General features: G+C 38.7%; 1 protein-coding gene across 13 annotated transcripts in view; it reads right to left on the reverse strand.

Moving 5' to 3' along the window:
- Positions 1-22256, reverse strand: part of LOC106880637 (transmembrane protein 198) — a 140612-nt gene that overhangs the window by 20487 nt on the left and 97869 nt on the right. For 10 of the 13 annotated variants that reach the window (XM_052970387.2, XM_052970389.2, XM_052970386.2 and 7 more), the window contains 3 exons: positions 12773-13174; positions 9111-9674; positions 3661-3723 (listed from right to left, as the gene is read on the reverse strand). In XM_052970387.2, the coding sequence (XP_052826347.1) occupies positions 3661-3723; positions 9111-9674; positions 12773-12977 (832 nt within the window). In that variant the 5' untranslated portion in view covers positions 12978-13174. Of the gene's footprint in view, positions 1-3660; positions 3724-9110; positions 9675-12772; positions 13175-18711; positions 18984-22256 lie in introns of those variants that run through there. The other 3 variants (XM_052970391.2, XM_052970392.2, XM_089357044.1) reach the window with 2 other exon arrangements.

Consider the following 22256-nt stretch of genomic DNA (forward strand, 5'->3'; position numbering starts at 1 on the left):
GAACTTTCGTGTACTAGATTTTGAATTAATTATGTATTAACTAGTAGCTTTGAAATTCTGATGATGTGATGGTTTATTTTTAGAGTGACATTGTCGGGTAGGTATGAGAGGCTGGATCTGACTTCTCATAAAACAAGTAGGTATGGCTGGTTTAAATGCCTGAAACCAATACATAACAATCACCTGGGGTGGTTTGAGTCCCATCACTGGCCTGTTTGCTCTATACTTTTTCAAACTGGTGATTATAATACCTTATACAGTTTTGGTTTAATATTAGTGTAGGCATGGCTCTGTGGTAAGAAGTTTGCTTCCCAACTACATGATTTCATGTTCAGTTCCACTGCACGGCACTTTGTGCGAGTGTATTCTACTACATGGCCCTCAACAGAGCCCACAGGTAACCACAACAAATACAAAACTTTGACAGGTCTGCAATTTTTGGCAACTGTCTATGTTCCTGAAATTGATTATTTGTTGGTTAGTCAAAGATCAGCTTTAACTAAGCAGACCTATAATCAAAGATATCCAGCCATGACCATCCCATCTTTTTGTTTTGTGTTTTCTACTGCAGTCATTGAGTAATTTAGGTTATGTTATCCAACATGTAGTCTATTATAATTATATTCACATATCACTGTATCCACCGGATCACTGGATGTTTGTTACACACCGCTAGTTACAATACACTTTCCTTGCATTGTTGTATCGTTCAAATGATGGTACCCCACTGGCTAAGCGGGCAAGCCAATGATCTCCCTGAATGGGACACTTACCTCTCACAGGGTTACCCATTTAAAGTCGAGTGGACTGGAGCAAGCTGAAATGAAGTGTTCTGCTCAAGAACACAATACACTGCTCAATCCTGGAACTGAACCCACAGTCACTAGACCATGAGTGCAACACCCTAACCACTAGGCTACACGCCTTCACATATCCACATCTAAGAATAGTAAACTGAATCCAGCACTTGACATTTTTCCTTATTTTACAGACTTCATAAGAATGAAAGACAAAGCCAACCTCTGATTTGAGCTCAAAAATATAAAGGGCCATTACTAAATACTTGGCTTGCTTACTATTTCTAACAGAAAAAGCATCCACATAGAAGTTCCTTGTTGATTTAATATTACTTCGTCTTTATTGGTGGATATGTAAAAAAATAAAATAGGGAAAAAAAAAAAAAAAAACCATTGGTACTAGTTTTCTAGCTAAAGGAAGGGCAAAGTCAAATACTTTATCATTCACACACACAAAGAGGGCCAGGTCTCTTGGGATTAGCATTCTGACACCATATGTAACTCCCTAGATTTGACATATCACAAAATATCAGTTAGAGAGAGGAAGAGGGAAGAAAGAAATAGGGAAAGACAGTGATGGGGAAAGAGGGGGGAGATTCAAACAGAAAGTTCGTTTTTGGTAGTGTTTCTGCTTTTATATAACCATTTTTTTTTTTTAACGAATCTTTTTTCAAAGAATCTCCCTCTTTCCCTTCACATGCAAAACAACAGGGCAGGATAAACCATTTGCAGAAGAAAAACAAATCTGGAAGATGCGAAGACAAAGGAGGTGGGGGAAGAGGAAGTTAAGTGTTCAAATTTGTGGCAAAAACAAAAACCACAGGCAACGACCATATTTTCATTTATGTTGCAAACAGAAACAAAACACTACTACTACTACTACTAATACAAAACATCAAATAAAAACTAAAATCTTAAAGCAACTACAACAACAAGAACAAGCAGGGAAATTTACAAAGTAAACACAAGTAAAACATTTAACTCCATTTCTGAAGGCAGCTGAATATTAATTATGTCTCCCCCCTCTAATAGCTACAGAAACATTCCTTCAGCCAACCCCACTAACAACAATAACAATAATTACTACACAATTTTAAACCCTGCATGGCCTTGCAGTTAAGAAGCTTTCTTGTCAGCCATCTGGTCTCCCAGGTTCAATCCTGCTGTGTGGTACCTTGGACAAGTGTGGCAAACTGGATGTTAAAATGATGAAGATAATTTATAGGTGCACGTGTGGCCTTTTGGTAAGAAGTATGCTTCCCAACCACAAGATTTGGGTTCAGCCAATAAGCTAATGCTTTTCTCTCCAATTTTAGCACAAGGCTAGCAGATTTGTAGGGACAAGGCAAGTCACTTACACTGACCTCAGTATTCGACCGATACTATATTTTATTGACTCCTAAAGGGATGAAAGGCAAAGTGGACCGCTTGGGATTTGAACTCAGAACATAAAATGCCAGATGAAATACTGCAGAGCACTTTGTCCGTGTTCGCAACTCTGCCAGTTAGTTGCCTTAAACCAATAAAATAATAAACAGTAAAATATGTTTTAAAATTAGGGTCATCAGAGACATGCCTTACAGACCAATGTGATCAGGGATATATTCAATAGATCAATGTTACTCAACCAGTTTTTGCTTATCGACCCCTTTGAATCCTGTTTTACTCTCCTGGATCCTCATTCCCATTTAATGTTTTAAAAAAGTCCCATTATGCTTTTATAATTAATCATTACTAGGAATTGTAATTTACATGTTTCAGCCCTAAGGCTGTAACTAATTTATTGGACATAAACAATTAACACCAAAACCTTATATGGAACCCCAAGGGTCATGTGGACCCTGGTTGAGAACCACTGCAATAAAGAAATCAGTGATACATAACTTTTTGCATCAGGTGGTTCATAAAATCCACAAAAAAATACTTCATAGATCACTGAATATACATGAGATTATAATTGTATTATGGAAAAATGCAGGCCATAAAAACTTGCCATAGGTCACCATAACTTTGGTGTGGATCATGTTACGCAGCAGTGCAATAGATCAATGCAGAAAAGGATGTGTACTAGACCAGAGCAGCAAGACACAGGATGTGTCTGCTCGCTCAATATGATCAGAGGCATGGTTAATAGTCCACTGTAGTGACAGAATGCTTGATAAGAAATGTATTAGCTTGACCAGTACGGTCAGACATTATTCTAGCCAGTCAATTTCTTGAGCTGTGCAGGTAGGTTAAGTATATTTGTAAATCCAGATCAGTGGTTCTCAGCTGGGGTCGATGTAAGATTTTGTTGTTAAAATTTATGAGCAATAAACTTGTTATACTTCTACAATATGCAGAATATCTTAACAATTTTTCTTTATACAATTCCTAATATTTAATTATGAAAATATAACATGATTTTTCAAAGCATCAAGTGACTATGGTGGCCCACTTCAATAAAGTAAGAATCAAAGGGAACCATAGGCAAAAATGGTTGAGAAGCACCGAGACAGATAAACCTGGATGTGGTTCACTGACCACAGTCATTTACATCAAACACTAAGCTACTCCTCGAAAACTTATGAATGGAAAAGTTTAACACAAAAAGCTGCTCAAAAAAAAAGAGAGTTAAATAAATCATAAAGGATGGAAAACGAAGAGAAAATATTTACATTAAAAACATTCAAATTGTCACAACAGAGGCAGGAAAAGCGACAATTACATCATCAACAGCGGCACAAGGGATTTTGGAGGAAAAGGCTTTATACATACATATATATATATATACACATACATATATGTATGTATGTATAATTGAGGTTGCATGCATCATGCTACTGGGATAAACACATGTGATGCAATCAAACCAAAGTCTTACCATCAACTTCATCAGAGCTCGGAGACCGATATTTGGCAGATGAGACATTATTTCTATGTACTCCTAAAGAGTAAAGAAATGCAATAATTCTTACACAAATAACAAAAATTTAGAAAAAAAAAAAAAATAGTGAAAATACAGTTACTCATAGAATACATTTTCTTTCTCACAATCCAACAACATTCTGCAAAGCCAACATTTTGAACAACTCACTTGTTAACAAATGTTTTCAATTAACCCTTCAAATACCAAAACTCTATTTTCTTTAACCAGCATCCCTGCCATTACATCTGTAAATTCACTCAGAAACTTTTCTCTCTTATTCAACACTTTTTGGAATTGGTTTGCAAAGTTCTTGATGTGAACTTGTGTATTGAAACAGATTGTGTTGCCTCTCAGGAGGTTAATTATGTCATTACTAAACACACACACTGTTAGCATTTCACCATTATGAATTTATATTTCTCACACTGCTACTTAAAATTTTAAATCATTAATGAGACACTAATTACTCAAAAAAAGAAATTTGATAACTTAATATCTTCCGCACTATTATTTATCTTATTTTTGTGTTTTACAAGACATTACAATCAGTTGAACCTCCGATGTTTTTCAGAAGACATATTCTTTCATATACACATTCCCACTTAACACATGAGAGAGTCTATGCAGTTGCTTGATCTGCTAGAAACTCTCCTTCAAAATCAAGTGTCTTTGAAAAAGACACATTAAATGATGTGATCCTAGATGCACCATGCCTCCATCGGCATCAGTAAAGGTTGAGGTAGTCAGAGTTGCAATACTTTTAATAATGAGATCAGCTCAATTGGGACTGGGTGTGTGTGTGTGTGTGTGTGTGTGTGTGTGTGTGTGTGTGTGTGTGTGTGTGTGTGTGTGTGTGTGTGTGTGTGTGTGTGTATTCTTTTATTTGTTTCAGTCATTTGACTGCGGCCGTGCTGGAGCACCACATTTAGTCAAACAAATCAACCGCAGGACTTTCTTTGTAAGCCTAGTACTTATTCTATCGGCCTCTTTTGCCGAATTACTAAAATTCACACAAAAGATTTTGGTCAGCCTGAGGCTATAGTAGAAGACACTTGCCCAAGGTGCCATGCAGTGGGACTGAACCCAGAACCATGTGGTTGGTAAGCAAGCTACTTACCACACACACACACACACTCTTATATGTAATATATATATATAAGAGAGAGAGAGAAATCTGTTTTCCAACCATGTGGGCTTTGGGGTCATTCTTCAGAAGGGGCATTCTGGTCAAGTATGTTCTACTACAACCTGAGCAGACCAAAGCTTTGTGGAGTGGATTTGCTCGATGGAAGCTGAAAGAAACCTGACAGTCAACCAATTGTGGTCGTAAGTCAACGCCAACCTGTATTCCTCAGCTAGAATCATTGTCTGCGACAAAGCTGGATCTTTTGAATTACAGGTACAATCCATCAGATGAGCTTCCTTACAGTTTCCATCTTCCCAATTTCATTCGGAAGGTTTGGGTTGATCCAAGGTTATGGTAAAAAAAAAAACACTTGTCCAAGACGCCATGCAGTGGGATTGAACCTGAGATCTTATGATTGCAAACTGAACTTCTTAACCATTCAGCCATGCTACCTACAACAGCAAACTACCACTAACTGCACCAGCTGACCAAGAGTTAGGGTTGGGCTGTAATTTCACAAATCAACCGGAAAGAAAGGAGTGGAAATGTCCATGACCTGTTCAGACCCTCCAAGATGAATGGGACCGATATATCTTATATGAAGCCTGTGAATATCTAACAATCAATAGATGCAAAAAGGGGGGAAAAAACCACTTGTGAGTGAAGAGAACTGGGACAGAGGGGTGGGTGGGGTGGAGGTGTCAGAGACACTGACAGGGTCAGCTGCACTTAAAAACATCCTGACGGAACTTGTGACAGGCAGAGCTGTTAATCTTTAAAGTAGCTAAAACAGCCACCTGCTAAACAAATGCTTTTTTATAGTATTCATCATCGTCATGTAACGTCCACCTTTCCATGCCCACATGGGGCAGATAGAATTTGAGATAAATTTTCCATGAACGGATACTCTTCCTCACCCATTGCATGGTAAGTAGCTTGCTTCCCAACCACATGGTTCTGGGTTCAGTCCCACTGCATGGCACCTTGGGCCAGTGTCTTCTACTATAGCTTTGGGCCGACCAAAGCCTTGTGAGTGGATTTGGTAGACGAAAACTGAAAGAAGCCCGTCATATATATGTGAGTGTATATCTTTTATTATTTACTTGTTTCAGTCATTTGACTGCAGCCATGCTGGAGCAACACCTTGAAGGGTTTTAGTTGAATGAACTGAGCTTGGTATTTATTCAATTAATCTCTTTTGCTGAACTGCTAAGTTACAGGAACATAAACAAACCAACATTGGTTTTCTAACAGTAGTAGGGGCAAAAACAAATACACCCACACACACACATAATGGGCTTCTTTCAGTTTTCTTCCACCAAATCCACTCACAAGGCTTTGGTTGGCCCAGGGTTATAATAAAAGACACTTGGCCATGGTTCCATGTAGTGGGACTAAACACAAGACCACATGGTTGGGAAACAGGCCTCCTGACCATGCAGTTATGCCTCCACTGTCTACTGTAACCATCTTTATCTAAAACTGTAGGGTGGGATTTAAATGATATCTGACTGCTATTTCTAGTACATCAAGTGACTACCATATAACTGCTTCACAGAGTTAGCATACAACCTTTTCTAAATTTTCAAGGCAGTCCAAATCGTGACCATCCAGTCTTGTTGCACTCTGAAAACTACATTAGCCAATGTATTTCTTCAATTTTATTTTAAACCAGAAAGATGACTTTTGAGGGTGTTGTGTGTGCTATTTCTAGCAGGTCTAGCAATCATGTAGAGGATACCTCATTTATTTGTCTGTTATGAATGTTGTGTGCCACAGTGTTATGCAATATCATAAGGGTGTGTGTCTGTGAGGGGAGGGGCATGATGGTGAGGATATTGTCGAAAAGGTAGGGTAGGTATTCATATGCATGTATACGTAATTGCATACATACACACACACACACACACACACACACACACGAAGAGTCAGCTGGCGTTTTTCTTTTGTTCAACATGAATAAATAATCGAAAGAGATAAAGTAAAATTGAATATCAATTGAGCATCTAGTAACAGCTGTGGGTGATAGTGGGAGAAGATAGGACAACAGGCAAACCCAATTTCCCCCCTCCCACCTCCACCACTAATACTATCACCACTACTACCACCATCACCATTATAAAAATGGTGTTGGGCTGTTGAAAAAGAAAAATTGTTATCATGATTTTAATGTCTACTTTTTCATGCCTGCATGGGTCAGGGGACGGTTTTCTAGAGTGGAGTTTTCTATGATCAGATGCCATTCCTGATGCCAATCTTCATTTGTTTCCAAGCAAGGCAATAACCAACCAGTCTATTGACCAACAAACAGTTCAGACATGGTTGCGTTGAGAACAAGAACCAAATGGACTTGTCAGTAAGACCATTGTTTACCATCAGCCAACACATGTAAAGATGAAGAAGATACGAATCCATTCACTCACACACATACACCACTTTTCCATGCTTGCATGGGTTGGACAATTTACTGAGGCAGATTTTTCTTCAGCTGAATGCTCTTCCTGTCACCAACCCTCATCTGTTTCCAAAGTAATACTTCCTCACGGGCAGACAATTCTCTACAGATGATTAGATGATTGGAAATGAAAGACATTCATTTACATCAAGCTCATGATATTCAGGAGATGCAAACATATACACACTAATGCACAGTTATATACACACATATATACATATATGACAAGCAGTTACTTTTAGCTTCCAGCAATCAATTTCACTTGCAAGGTTTTGGTTGGCTTGGTGCTCTCATTGAAGACCCTTGCCCAAGTTTCCACACAGTGGGACAGAACTTGAAACAATGTGGTTGGAAAACAAACTTGTTAACCATATGGTCATATCTATACTTTGTCTGGGTTTCATATGTTCGTTACACAAAATAATAATAATAATAATAATGCTCTGATGCAGTACCAGGCAGTGGCTCTTGATTGGAAGTGTTATCATGTACATTGTTTTGTCCTGGTATAAAAGATGGAATACAACAAATATTCTGCTCAATACCACAGATTTGCTTGTCAGTTGTTTGACCTTAACCATTTGAGCATGTCCCTTGGTGGCTGACGATATGTGCATCTCTGATCATGAGCAGAAGTAGTGGGGGAGCATCATAGCCATGTGTTGAAAGGAATTCTTTGGGGTTTGGATAATTCGCCTTTGGAAACATGAGTGTTTCGTTCAACATCCTCAAACAATCCTTATTTAGGGACCTTTTGAGCATATGGGCTACTTGACCCGAAGAAAATTCTAACTGGGTACCACCTGCAAGGTCATGTGCTGTTATAACCTATAGGCCTACTCAAAATACAAGTGTATGTATATGCTTTATGAGATATGTAGACCGTAATCACTTAATTATGTGAAGAGAAGTCAGAGGTGCCAAAAGTAGAGGAGTTTCGACTTCACAGCCCTGGGTCAAAATGCTTAGTGTTATTTCATCCGTCTTTAAGGTTTGAATTCAAGTCCTGCCAAGGTCAATTTTGCCTTTCATACTTTTGGGATTGATAAAATAAGGACCAGTTGAGCACAAGGGCCAGTGTACTTGATTTATTCCCACCCACAAATTTTCCATTGTCTTTTAAAGAATTTTGAAAACTAAAATTTAGAGGGATTTAGTAAACCAAGTAACTTATTTTTTTGTTTGGTTGGAGTTTGAACACTCTAGTAAAAGGCTTCATAACTTAGCATTAATTATCTCTTATATAAATATTGATAGAAGCTTCTAATTGAGGCCCTTTACTCCTAAATACATGACCATCATCATTTTAACATTCATTCTTCCATTCTGACATGGAGTGAAGGGGGTGGGTTACAGTAAATTGATGTTTAGCTGGGTTGTGCATAAGTGTATCTGTGTGTATGTGTGAGCATGAATGTGCATAAATGTGTTTTGTGTGTGTATGTGTATGTTGTTTAATCCTGATCCAGAAGGTGCTTGGTTAAAGGCTTTCCAGCTATGACCATCCATTCTAATTTTTAGACAGTCTACTGTAACTATGTTATCCAAATTGCTCTTCTTTTATGATGATATGATACGATATGAAGGTGGTTTACTTGTATTTCTAGCAAAATGAAGCAACCATGCAGAGTCCCCTCATTAACTCTGTGATGTGATTGTTTGTGTGTAAATATACTCTCTTCCATAGATCTAGATTAACTCCTTGTTTAAAACCCTACAACTGTTAGTTATATCATAGATACACGCACACAAAGGTACAAGCACTCACATATACACAAACACATACAGGCAAGTGCACACACACACATCTTAAAAATTACTTACTTTCGTGATGGTCTGAGCTCTGTCCTGTTATTCTCCACTGGGTCAAGGAGCCTACAAGGAAACAGAAAGGCCAGCAACCGAGAATCAGCCAGCTGTACCAACAGGGAGGATCAGAATCCTCCACTTTGATACACTCCCACACATAGTTCACGATCAGGAATTTTTCTATAAAATAGTCCAGGCAAATTGCCATCAAGGCGGCACCAAAGACGCTTGTACCGACAATGGTGCCTGCCTTTTGGAACTTGAGAGTCAGCAGCGCAAATAAAATACCAACACCAATGAGAACGCCGATTGGTATCCATTTGTTGGCAATGTTATAGAACTGGTCCACAGTGACCAACACTCCGGTCGAGAGACCGACGCCAAAGTGGAATCCGGTCAGAAAAAGTCCAACATACTGGACCAACATGGTAATTAGTCCGCAGATTATGCCGGCACCCACTGCAATGCCAATGTTTGCCTCTTTCGGCAATACTGTCTCTTCTATACAAACTATATATACAACCACTGTGCCAAAGATGAAACCAGTTAAGAACATGACAGCCTTGAAGAATCGGTAACCTGAAAGTAAAAGACAAAAAATATTTGTGGGTTTAAAGTATACATGTAACATGGTTATACATACATAAATAATCAGCATCAATTAATGTTCAGTCTTCCATGCTTGCATGGGTCAGACAGAATTTGTTGAGGTAGATATTCTATGGTTGGGTGCCCTTCCTATCACCAACCCTCACCTGTTTCCAAGCAAGGAAATGTTTTTTCATAGCAACACATTTTCCATAGAGGACTGGAAATGGACATCCGTGATTGCATGAGGGCGATGCTTCTTTTTACAACCATCAACTGATGTCAAGACAAGGGCAGACACAATCTACCTACCTATGACAAGCTTTCTATTTCTATCATTCAAGTCCTCTCACAAGGCTTTGAGGTTATAGCAGAAGGCACTTGGCCTCTTCTTATTTCTTTACTGCCCACAAGGGGCTGCACACAGAAAGGACAAACAAGGACAGACAAACGGATTAAGTCGATTATATCGACCCCATTGCATAACTGGTACTTATTTAATCGACCCCGAAAGGATGAAAGGCAAAGTCGACCTCAGCGGAATTTGAACTCAGAACGTAGCGGCAGGCAAAATACCGCTAAGCGTTTTGCCTGGCGTGCTAATGTTTCTTCCAGCTCGCCGCCTTTCTAGGTGCCTCTTGGTGGGACTGAACCTGGGACCACATGCTTGGGTAGTACACACTCATACCTGCACATATGGCGTGTGTGTGTGTGTGTGTGTGCATATGGAGAGAGAGACCTTGTTTACTATAATTACTCACAAAAACACATGACGGCAACCAAAGACTAAACTAATCCTTAATTTAAAAGAAAAGGTTTTATCTCTAAAAGATAAGTCTAATAATGCAAAATATTATAATCCCAAGACTTCAGAGCTTAGAGACAAAAGACCAAACAAGGTAATGAAGAAAATAGGCAGGTGTACTTGAGTTTATTTCTATGAAGGTCTCAATTTGAAAGCTGTTAAGTTTCATGTTGAATAAGAATAAAAAGGGGTTGATTACTTAAACACAGATTTGTTAGAACAAAGCTATAAGAACATTATATATAATTATGCGATGATATAATATGGTATGCTAAGAAGCAAGGAGAAGCGAGTTAGTAATGCGTTAAACTAGGTTAAATTCTGTACAGCATGGTAAAATTTAAGGTTAAGAAGGCCTGGAGCATTTTCAGGCTGTTCACCAATAACATCTATGTATTTCAAAACAATTACATGAGCCATTGAAGAAATGTTTATGAGGTCAGTAAACTTGCTAGAAATAGCAGCTAAATTTCCCTCGAATTACACCCAGCTGTTTAAAAAAAAAAAGGTTATATAAAATAATGATGCCTTAGATAAATTACGATATTTGATGGTGTATAAAATGTCTCGAAAATTCACTCAGACAAAGGGATTAAGTCGATTACATCGACCCCAGTGCGTAACTGCACTTAATTTATCGATCCCGAAAGGATGAAAGGCAAAGTCGACCTTGGCAGAATTTGAATGTTGGGGAGGATTAAGTTGATTACATCGATCCCAGTGCATAACTGGTACTTATTTAATCAACCCCGAAAGGATGAAAGGCAAAGTCGACCTCGGCAGAATTTGAACTCAGAATGTAAAGATGGACGAAATACCACTAAGCATTTCACCCAGCGTGCTAACAATTCTGCTAATTCATCACCTTGAAAATAATAATAATAATAGCACCTTGGGCAGGTGTCTTCTGTCATAGCCCCAAACTGACGAAAGCTTTCTCAGTGGATTTGGTAGGGAGAAACTGAAAGAATACTCTCGTGTGTGTGTGTGTCCTCGTCTCAACACTGCGTGATTGTTGTAAAATGGTTGTCAACTGTTATTCAAAGCAGCATCATTCATTTGCAGTATTCTGGAAAAGCATGTCTGGCCATGGGAAAATATTACCTTGCTTGGAAACAATTTTCAGCCGTAGAAAATCTGTCTCAATAAATTCTCTCTGACCCATGTAAGCATGGACAAGTGGACATTAATGTGATAATGATGATGGTAGATTCAAGAGGAAATGAAACGAAAAGTCAACCCAAGAGCTATTTGAACTTGAAGAAACTCAATTTAAAATGGAAGTCCACAAGATGCCCCTCCCTGTCACCAGCCCTCACCTGTTTCCAAGCAAGGTAATATTTCCCATAGAACAATGGGAATGAACACCTTCACTTGTATGACAATGATACTTGTTTACAACCACCATGTGATATCAAGACAAAGGTATACACACACACACAGATGGTGGCTTTTTTCACTTTCATCAAGCAAATCTGCTCGCAAGGAAGTGATCGACCCAGGGCTATGGCAGAAGACACGAGCCCAAAGTGCCATGCAGTGGGACTGAACCCGGAACCATTTGGTTGGGAAGCAAGCTTCTCAACTGTACAGCCTCATCTTTACTTAAAATTGAGGAATAAAATCTGCAGGCAGAGTTTTGACTTACAGACAACGCCTTTGTGTTTGGGTGAGTCTGTATTATTGCTCCAGGAGATCTTCTGTAGAGCAAGTTCTATTGTATCCCCTTTTTGTAGGGGTTGATGGTGAAGAAGGATCAAGTGATCCAAGGGAGATGTAGAAAGCAGTGATGAAGGCTGATATCGAGATAAAAGGAGCTCAAGGAGAAGATGACAAAGGATTGCAACGAATCTCAAAATCCTGTGGTGGAGGATATCTGCCGTACCCATGGGTAAACGGACATAAAATTATAGTGACGGTGGTAATGATGATGGAAGATAAGTAAAATAGGGGTGGGGGTGCATGCACAAGGTATAAGAATGAATCAGCTAGGGAAATGGAAAGCAGTGAGAACGGAAGCTTAAGACCAAAAACTCAAACCAAAGCAGAATGCGTGTGAGAGAGGGCATAGGGGGGAAAGAGAGAGTAAGAGAGAGGGTGAGAGTGTAAGAGAAAGAGAGAGATAACAAAAGGGAATGAGAGAGAGAGAGAGAGAGAGACAACAAGAAAGAGACAGAGCAAAGGAAAGAGAAAGAGAGAACAAGAGAAAGAGAAAGAGAAACAAGAAGAAAAAAAGGATAGGCAAGTAAAAGGACACGATATAAGGGTCACCTAGTAAACTTACCAAAGAATGTGTAGACAATTCCAAAGAGAAAACACATGGAACATATCACAGCTGGAATGACTGTGTAGTCATAATCAATCTTGGCACAGCGTGCAGGCCTCCGACTCGGGCTCATGCTTATATTGTTTGGGAACACTGTGGTTCTAAACATTAATTGTGGAAGTGGGTGGTTTACGTGTGGTGGTGACAGCTCCGATGTCTCCATAACTTCAACGGTTAAAACACATCGGAACTTTTTGGACAGATTTCTGTTATGTTTCTCTCTCTCTCACCCCTTTCTTTTCTTTTTGTGAGAAAAAGGGGTTCTTTTCTTTTTTGTTTTTTTTTCCTCCTTTTTAGTTTTACTCGATTACTGTTGCCATAATAAACCAATGAATGGATTGGTTGGTCAGGGTTTCAAATCTGGAAATATACAAGAAGAAAAAAACAATTAATAACAAAAATTAATTATATGTAAAAAAAGAAAACATTAAGGTAGTGCTCGAGCATGACCACACTCAAGGCAGTGCCCCAGCATGGCCACAATCTAATGACTAAAACAAGTAAAAAAATAAAAGACTGGTTCAAATGTAGAACAGAATCCTCATTATCTCTCATTAATGCTGTAATGAGACTTTTTTAATTGAGGTTTTAATTCAAATACGAACACTTAGTGAGTTGGTATAAAAAAGCTTAAAAGAAGAGTATTAGTACATTACATATATTTTACTCCATCAGAGATAAAAGACAAAATAGATTCTCTCTCTCTCTCTCATCAATTAATTACCCAGAAAACAAAGCCTGAATTTTATATTGATTCCTTATATAGGACAGAGGAATAAGAGCTAAAAGAAATGGAATAAACAGGCATTTCAGAAAAAAAAAATTGTCTTTATATAGGCATAGTGATGGCTGTGTGGTTAACAAGCTTGTTTTGTAACCATGTGGGTTTGGGTTCAGTCTCACAGCACAATACCTTGGGCAAGTGATTTTTATTATAGTAATGGTTCAACCAATGCCTTGTGGGTGAAGCCCATCATTTATATACATGTGTGTGTGTGTGTGCTTGACCCCATGCTAGTTTGTTTATATCTCTGTAACTTAATGGTTCAGCAAAAAGGCACCAGTAGAATAAGTACCACACCTAAAAAATAAGTACTGAGGATGAACTATTTGACTAAAAAAAACCCTTCAAGGTGGTGCTCCAGCATGACCATAGTCTAATAACTGAAAGAAGTAAAAAAAAAAAAAAAAAAAGCTTGGTGAATGCAGTTAGAATCAGTGCATCCCAACTTTATGTTACTCACAGACCTGGGCCTAAATTCTTGCTTCATATTGGACTCTACTAAAACGGTACCCGAGGACTGCGCGGTTGTGATTATCTGGGTTACCACTGTAGTGGGGATTCAAAACCTAGCCGCCTAGATACTTGGTCAGACGCCATCAGTGAACCACAGCAATTTCATGTGATCAGACTATAAACTGACCAATCACCATGAAGCTGTGGAGTGATATAGTTTCCTTGAATGTTCTAAAGTTTGACTTCTTGTCTCCAATAAGAACCGTTTTTGACACTTTCCTAATTGCTGTGAGATGAAGGTGGCTGACTGACTCACACACCTATTCATGCCAGGCAGATGGCCAATGGACTGTTGATCGCTTCAGCAATTTGGGCAGACGACTTCATATATTTTGGACTGACCACCTGATGTCACACGGCTTTCTATATTTCCAGTGCAGTTTTCCTCTCCTCTCATTCAGCAATTATCAATGGTGTTCATCACAATTTGCTAACACCAAATATCTTTATAACCAGCACAAAATATTACAGTTTATTTCAACTATTATTCACGCAGCCAAAGGAATATGTCTTCGTTGACCAGCTGAACTCAAGCGTCAGCAAAACGCCTCGTGACACCACCCTAAAACATGTTCATCCATCAGATAGACCTCTGGAGTTTTGTGAATCTAATTTCTCTCGAGTTCGGGTTGAGCTGAGGCCTTGAGAGAAGACGCTAGCCTAGTGGCGTGTTGCACATTAAGATCTATCCAAGAATGGTGGTTGCAAAAGGAACGCCATAACCACACATCCAGGCAAGCGCTCATTTTAGCTAGGAACTCACTTGTTACTCTATAGTGATTAAAAAAGATGCTAGTGAATACAGAATGCCACACACAAAGGCTGCGTTCCTAATATATCATTAAAAATCCATATCTTCCTTTACCAAATTTATTTTCCATTTTTTTCTCAAAATTAAATAAGTTATGTACACACACACACACACACACACACACACACATACACATACACATTCTCTTTCACATGCACACTCACAGATGTACGTATATTATTTGTATGCAAAGTATAATAGACATATATGTATAAACTTGTGTACACATGCATAATTAACATACACATTTCTTTTCCCTTTACATACGCAGACATACACATAAATGTATGGACAGCGTGTGCATGTACATAACAAAATATGTATATATTAACGTGTGTACATAATAAACATACAAGCATATATGTATGATAAACAACTAGACTATATAAATATACATGTATGTGTGTATATATATATATATATATATATATATATATATATATATATATATATATAGTGCATTACAAGTATATACACATGGAAGATTAATTTCTTTCTCAAATAGAAGCCACGAATATTTTTTTTATTTAGCATTTTCAATTTTATTTATTATTGTTGTGATTCTAATTTCTTGTTTATTCAAAAAATCTTCCAAAGTAAAAGAATTCCCCCCCTTTTTTTTAATTTTCTTTTTTCGTTATTTCAGACAAGTAGATGAGATATAAGAAAGACTAAATAACAATAAAGGATTTCTATTATATCTCACATGTAAATAGTGTATGGATGGTGGGTAGGTGGAAAGGGGTGGAGGGCAGTCGACCAGGATCCGACTTTCAGTTAGGATCTAGAGGAACCCCACCCCCTCCTCCTTATTCAAATAAATCAGGCTCTGACACCGATTGGTTGAAATGTGTGTGTGTGCAAGTAATTAGATATGTGCGTGTAAGGTATGTGTGTGTTGTACATTTATAATTTAAAGAACAAATGCGAAAAAACAAAGAAAGATATTAAATAAAAGAAATAATGAGGACGTGAAGAATGAGAACTACGAAATGATGATGATGATGATGTTCTCTTCAAACCAAACTACTAAAAGGAACGACGGAAAGGCTGAAGACTTAGACTTGTCATAACGATGTAGTTTCTTTTCTTGAATCTCTCTCTGTCTCTCTTTTAAATATTACAACATACACCTTTCTTACTTTTTGCCTTTTCCCTGCTTTTCTTTTCTTTGAATGAAGCTGATATTTAGGTCACGCACATTGTGTGTGTGTGTGTGTGTGTTTGCTTATACGGAATATGTGTGTTAGATATTATCGTACTTATTTGAATATTTATACGTATTAATTAAATTCCATGCAACAATTTATTTGAGAGAGAGAGAGAGGAGGGAGAGAGAGGGGCTCATAGCAACAGACAATCGAGCGTACGCGCACACGAGCAGACAGACAGGTAAATTCGCATAACACGAGCATTCACACACATATATAGGAGACAGATACATTTACACACACAATCAGATACATATACACAGACAGACAATTAGACGCTTATATAGACAGACACTTCACACAGACAGGCACTGAATGACAGAAGGACCGACATTCTGCAGTTTATTATTATTCAAAGTTAGTTACTAAGATCACTAGTTAGTTACTTTTGTATACGTAGTTCAGTTAGTCGGACCCTAGGTTCAAATAACCACAATACACCGACAATATCTGTTTCGAGTCGGAACAAGTCAAATTATATTTATATATAATAGGCTTCTCTTACCGACAAAAATGTCGCAAAACTTGACTTAAAAATGACTTAACATATTATATCGGGTGGTGCTATTAAGTTAAACACGGCCTGGGCGAATCTTTGGCCGAAACTTACCCTATTTGATGGCAGACACAAGACACACGGGGTATATTTGATGCACCTTGATTTCAAGAGAACAGGTTCAGTAAAAAAGTGAGCGCCAGTTACAAAATTAGCCTAAGGGAAATCAAACTTCGTATTGGAGACCCTGAGGGGCGTTTTGTAATTTTTGGGGAGTGGTGCATCTTCTTAGCCAGGACTCCAGCCACCGGGTCAGGCCGTGGATCATCTGGAACCGGGCAGCAGAGAAAGAATAAGTTTTAAAATTATATAGGCTGCGAGCTTGCAGGGTATTTTTGCATTGTTTATGTAATAATTTATATATTATGCATTTGTTGGCGTCGTTTCCCCAGTCCGTGGTGCAAAAGTAGTCGGGAACCATTGATAAGCTATTAAATACGGTAGTTAAATATAACCAGTTTATTATTTACAAAGTGATTAAAGTTAAAGTGTAAAGTTCAACTTGCAAAGAAGAGGGGAGAGAGAGAGAGAGGGGTAAGTAATAGAAATAGAAAAACAAAGACAGAGAGAGAGACTGGCAGACAGAGAAAGAGTGATAGTCAGACACAGGGTCTGAGGGGGAGAGAGAGAGGTGGGGTATAAAAAGCAATGAAATGAAAAAGCATGAAAGTTTTACATAAGCTTTCTTACCTAAATTTTTCTATGAATTTTTGAAATGAAATTAAACCAATGGCAGAGACCCAAGAAAACGGTTACTGGTGGTTACCGTTGCCGGGCCCCACCCAATAAAGGAGACGGGTGAGTGAACCCTCCAGTGAGTAGCAGAGTTAGCAAGATCGGTTATTCAGTTACTATCAATCCAGCTAACGCAAATAATATACCACGAGAAACATTATCACCGACATTGCTAACCAACAATATTATCGACATAGTATCAAGTACTCGCCCCTCCACCACCGTCCTTCCGTTAGGTAAGTTATAGCACCGACTGTGCAACTGTAGCTAGTTTCTAATGCCAAACATTTTAAAAGACAGTATTAAATATCTGTGTGTGAAATCTCTGTCCCTGAACACACTTCAGCAAAAATATTGGGATTTAGAAACTGGTAAGAGAGTACGGCGACTACACGAGTTTCTCTCTTTCTCTATAAATCCCTCCGGGTTTTTATCGTCTGTAAAAACCTACAGACGACTAGAAACTGACTGGAGACAAAGAGAACAGTTACCTTCGAAAGTGTATGCATTATATAATATATCATCGATTTGTTTCAGTCATTGGCATGCGGCCATGCTGGGGCACTTCCTTGAAGGGTCTAATCGAATGAATCGACTCCAGTTTTTTTTTTTTTGAAGAGTAATACTTACTCTATAGTTCTTTTGCCCAACCGTTACATTACGGGGGCGTAGACAAACCAACAACGATTGTCAAGTGGTGGTGAACACACACACACACACATACGCCGTGGGTTTCCTTCATTTTCCACCTACCAAATCCACTCACAAGACTTTCGTCTGCACGGGACTCCGGGACCGAATCCGGAACCACGTAGTTGAGAAGCAAACTTCTTACCACACAGCCATGCTTGCAACTAGTGTGTGTGTGTGTGTGTGTGTGTGTGTGTATGTATATATATATATATATATATATATATATATATATATATATATATATATATATATATATGGGGGGGGGGGGGAGAATTTACCAAAAAAAAAAAGACGAAGACAGCTGGTGTAGAAAACAAACAGATGTATCAGTATAACTCTCCGGAATTGAAAAAAGTCTTTAACGTTTCGAGCCTATGCTCTTCCACAGAAAGGAACACAGAATGAAACAAGGAGAGAGAGAAAGGATATATATATATATATATATATATATATATATATATATATATCTGTGTCTAATTCGCACATACATCCCTACATGCTTCGCTGTGAAAGTCCACTAAGAAATTCCTGTTCCCTTCACAGTATGTTTCTAATCATATGTTAAAAGCTCACTACATAAAATGTTAACACTACCTTAGCTATTGCTTTACACGAGGATGGCGGGACTGAGTAATTTAATTCCAGTGATTTTATGTGGGTGTGCGGGTATGTATGTAAATAAACATGCACACACGTGCCGGCGGTCGGTAGGAAAAGTAATGGTGATCCATCCAGTCTTGTGGGAAATTGCAGGAGATGGAGGCCCGAATTTTTGTCACAGAATAAGCAACACTCAAGGCACCCAAGGACCGAGTGAGTGGTGATATTGAAGAAACTATTTTGCAGGAGTGTAAATTCTACTCAACCAAAACTGCAATGATAAAAATTATATTTAAAAAAAAAGAGAAAGAAATCAAAACCTGTGAGAAAAAAAAAAAACATAAGAAAGACTCCATTCCCCCTCACTGCACACTTCACGGTTGACTGGTTACCATTTAGACCATTCAAATCACACTTCATTACACACAGACACATTTTTCTTGCAGATGTTCAGGCTGGGCTTCAGTCACTCTAAAAGCCATGACTCTAAGAAGATCATTGCCTTTCATTCAAAACGTTACACACACACACACAAGTTGTGTAGAACTAACCATGCGCGCGTGTGTGTATGTGTGCAAATACACGTAAGACTGCCAGGAGGTGCGAGAGGAGAGGCACAAGCCTAAATTAAAACCTAGCCTCCTCTCCAGCTAAATATTCACAAGTCCCATATAACAGAAGCTGTGCATCAAGGATTGGGAGGGCTGTGTGGTAACAAGCTTGCTTCCCAACTACATGGTTCCGGGTTCAGTCCCACTGCGTGGCACCTTGGGCAAGTGTCTTCTACTATTGCCTTGGGTCGACCAAAGCCGTGTGAGTGGATTTGGTAGACGAAAACTGAAAGAAGCCCGTAGTATGTATGTATGTATGTGTCTGTCCTCCCGCCACCGCTTGACAACCGATGTTGGTATGTTTACGTCCCCGTAACATGGCGGTTCGGCTAAAATAACCGATAGAATAAGTACTAGGCATACTAAGAATAAGTCCTGGGGGCCGATTTTGTTCGACTAAAACCCTTTAAGGCTGTGCCCCAACATGGCCGCAGTCTAATGACAGACAAGTAAAGGATAAAAGATAAACCGTAATAGGAAGGTTTTTGTACCTTGTGTGGGTCATTTGGTCAATAAGATACACACATGCTGGTTCTATTTAATTCGTTATTATTACTAATTGACCAATTAAACAATTAACTAATCAATTGATCAATCGTTCGGTCAACCAATAAATTGATCGAATGATTGGTTGATCAAACAAAACAATCAAGTTTGATTAATCAATCAAATGATTAACTAGATAACGAGTTAACTATAATTCTTTCTAAATTTTGGCAGAAGGCCGGCAATTTTGAGAAGTGGGTTGTGGATTACACTGACCCCAGTACTCGACTGGGGTGAAAAGCCAAGTCAACCTCGGTGTGTAAAGCTTGAAATGCCGCTTTGCATTTTGTGTCCGTTTTAACCAGTTAATAATAAAACGAGTGCGTGAGATAATTTTGTTGAGAGAGAGAGAGAGAGTGTATGTGTGTGTGTTTGAATCTGCGAACAGATGTAAAAAATATTTGATATGCAATGTAGCAGAGCATATTCAGAATGGCGGGGATGGAAGCTGAGCTTTGAATAAACAAATGAATACACATCACCCTCCTCGTCATTATCATCAATTGATGCTTGTTTTCCCCTGCTGGTAAGAGTCGTATGGGGTCCCTCTTGTTGCGACATAGCAAAGAAGAAAAGAAAACTAGGAATCTGTTGTTATTGCATATGTCATTTTTGTTTAGTTTCGTACTTTTTAAAATTTTTCTTCGACTGGATGTCCGTTTTACAGAATGCACTGGGTACATTTTATCACACATATGCTCTGACTAAAAAGATACTTAGAAACCAAAATCTGCGAATTGAATGCAAAAACGTATATTTAACTATCCAGCAACCCCAGTAATAATCCTTTCTATTAAAGTTACAAAGCCTCAAACTTGGCGGGAAGGAACTAGTCGAGTACATCGACCCCAGTGTTTCACTGGCACTTAATTTATCGACTCCGTCGACTTCGGCAGAATTTGAACTCAGAACGTAGCGGCAGACGAAATACCGCTAAGTATTTCGCCCGGCGTACTAACGATTCTGCCAGCTCGTCAATAATAATCACAACAACAACAACAATAATAATAATTTCAAATTCTGGCACAAGGATAGCAATGTCGGGGGAGGGGGTAAGCCGATTACATCGACCCCAGTGCTCAACCGATACTTATTTTATCAACCCGCGAAAGGATGAAAGGCAAAGTCGACCTCGGCGGAATTTGAACTCAGAATGTCAAGACGGACGAAATGCCACTAAGCACTTTGTCCGGCGTGCTAACGATTCTTCCAGTTCAATAATACTTTCTATCATAAGCACTAGGACTGCAATTTTGTAGGGGGGGGGGCTAATCGATTACATCGACCTCGACTGGTACTTTGTTTCATCGAAAGACAAAATCGACCCCAGCGGTATCTTGAACGTAAAGCCAGAAGAAATGCGGTTAAGCATTTTCTTTCCCGATACTTTAACGATTCTGCCAGCGCGTCGTCTTAATAACAATGGCTTCAAATTTGGCAAAAGGTCGGCAAGTTTAGCGTGTGAGGTGGGGGTGGGGGGAGCATGTCGATTCCAATGACACCCCACCCCAATCCCCCAGTACTTATTTTATCGCCCCCGCCCCGCAAAGGTATAAATAGCAGGGTCGACCTTGGCGGAATTTGAACTCAGAATGTATGAAGGCGGAAGAAACGCTACTGAGCATTTTATCCGGCATGCTAACCATTCTGTCATACACAAAATATCTGAAATGTCATCATGGGTATATTTCAATTCTTTGCGGTGTGTGTGTGTGTGTGTGTGTGTGTGTGTGTGTGTGTGTGTGTGTGTGTGTGCTGTGTGACTCCCACAGTTTTCTGTGTCATTTAAAATATATGTTAGTTATTTAGTAAAATGTTTAAATTTGCCTTCTAACATTCAGAACATCCGGTTCCAACCACCACGGTACACAAGCAGTATTATGTGCATGCATGCACGCACAAGCACAACGAAGAAGCTAGTTGATTGCAATTAAAATCTCCTCAAAGAGTTGACACCAATTCTCTACCGAAAGAAGCAAAACTGGGAAAAAGTCACTTTGGCATTCAAAATAACCAGCTCAAAACGATCCAACGAAAAAGACTCTTTACTGCGTGGTCTTTCGATCTGCTAGAAATAATAGGCAAATCTCTCTCAAATAAGTATACCGTCTTTAAAAAAAAAATCATATTAGTTAATGTAGTCCAAGATACGTCTTAAAAGACATGATGGTCATGGCTTGAACGCTTTTACTCATAAATCTATTCGATCAGGGTTGACCTCGAGTAACAATATTCTCATCAAAGAAGCTTAAAGAATGGTCGTTCTGCCTCTTAATATTACGAAACAGATTAAACATCACATTACAGAACTTGGGAGATATATTTTTACAACCTAGTGACACCAAAATAGGTAGAATTAAATATTTATCCCCAAGTCAAAAA

This window comes from Octopus bimaculoides, chromosome 9 (assembly GCF_046866305.1).
Source record: "Octopus bimaculoides isolate indiv1 chromosome 9, ASM4686630v1, whole genome shotgun sequence".
Taxonomy (NCBI): Eukaryota; Metazoa; Mollusca; class Cephalopoda; order Octopoda; family Octopodidae; genus Octopus; species Octopus bimaculoides.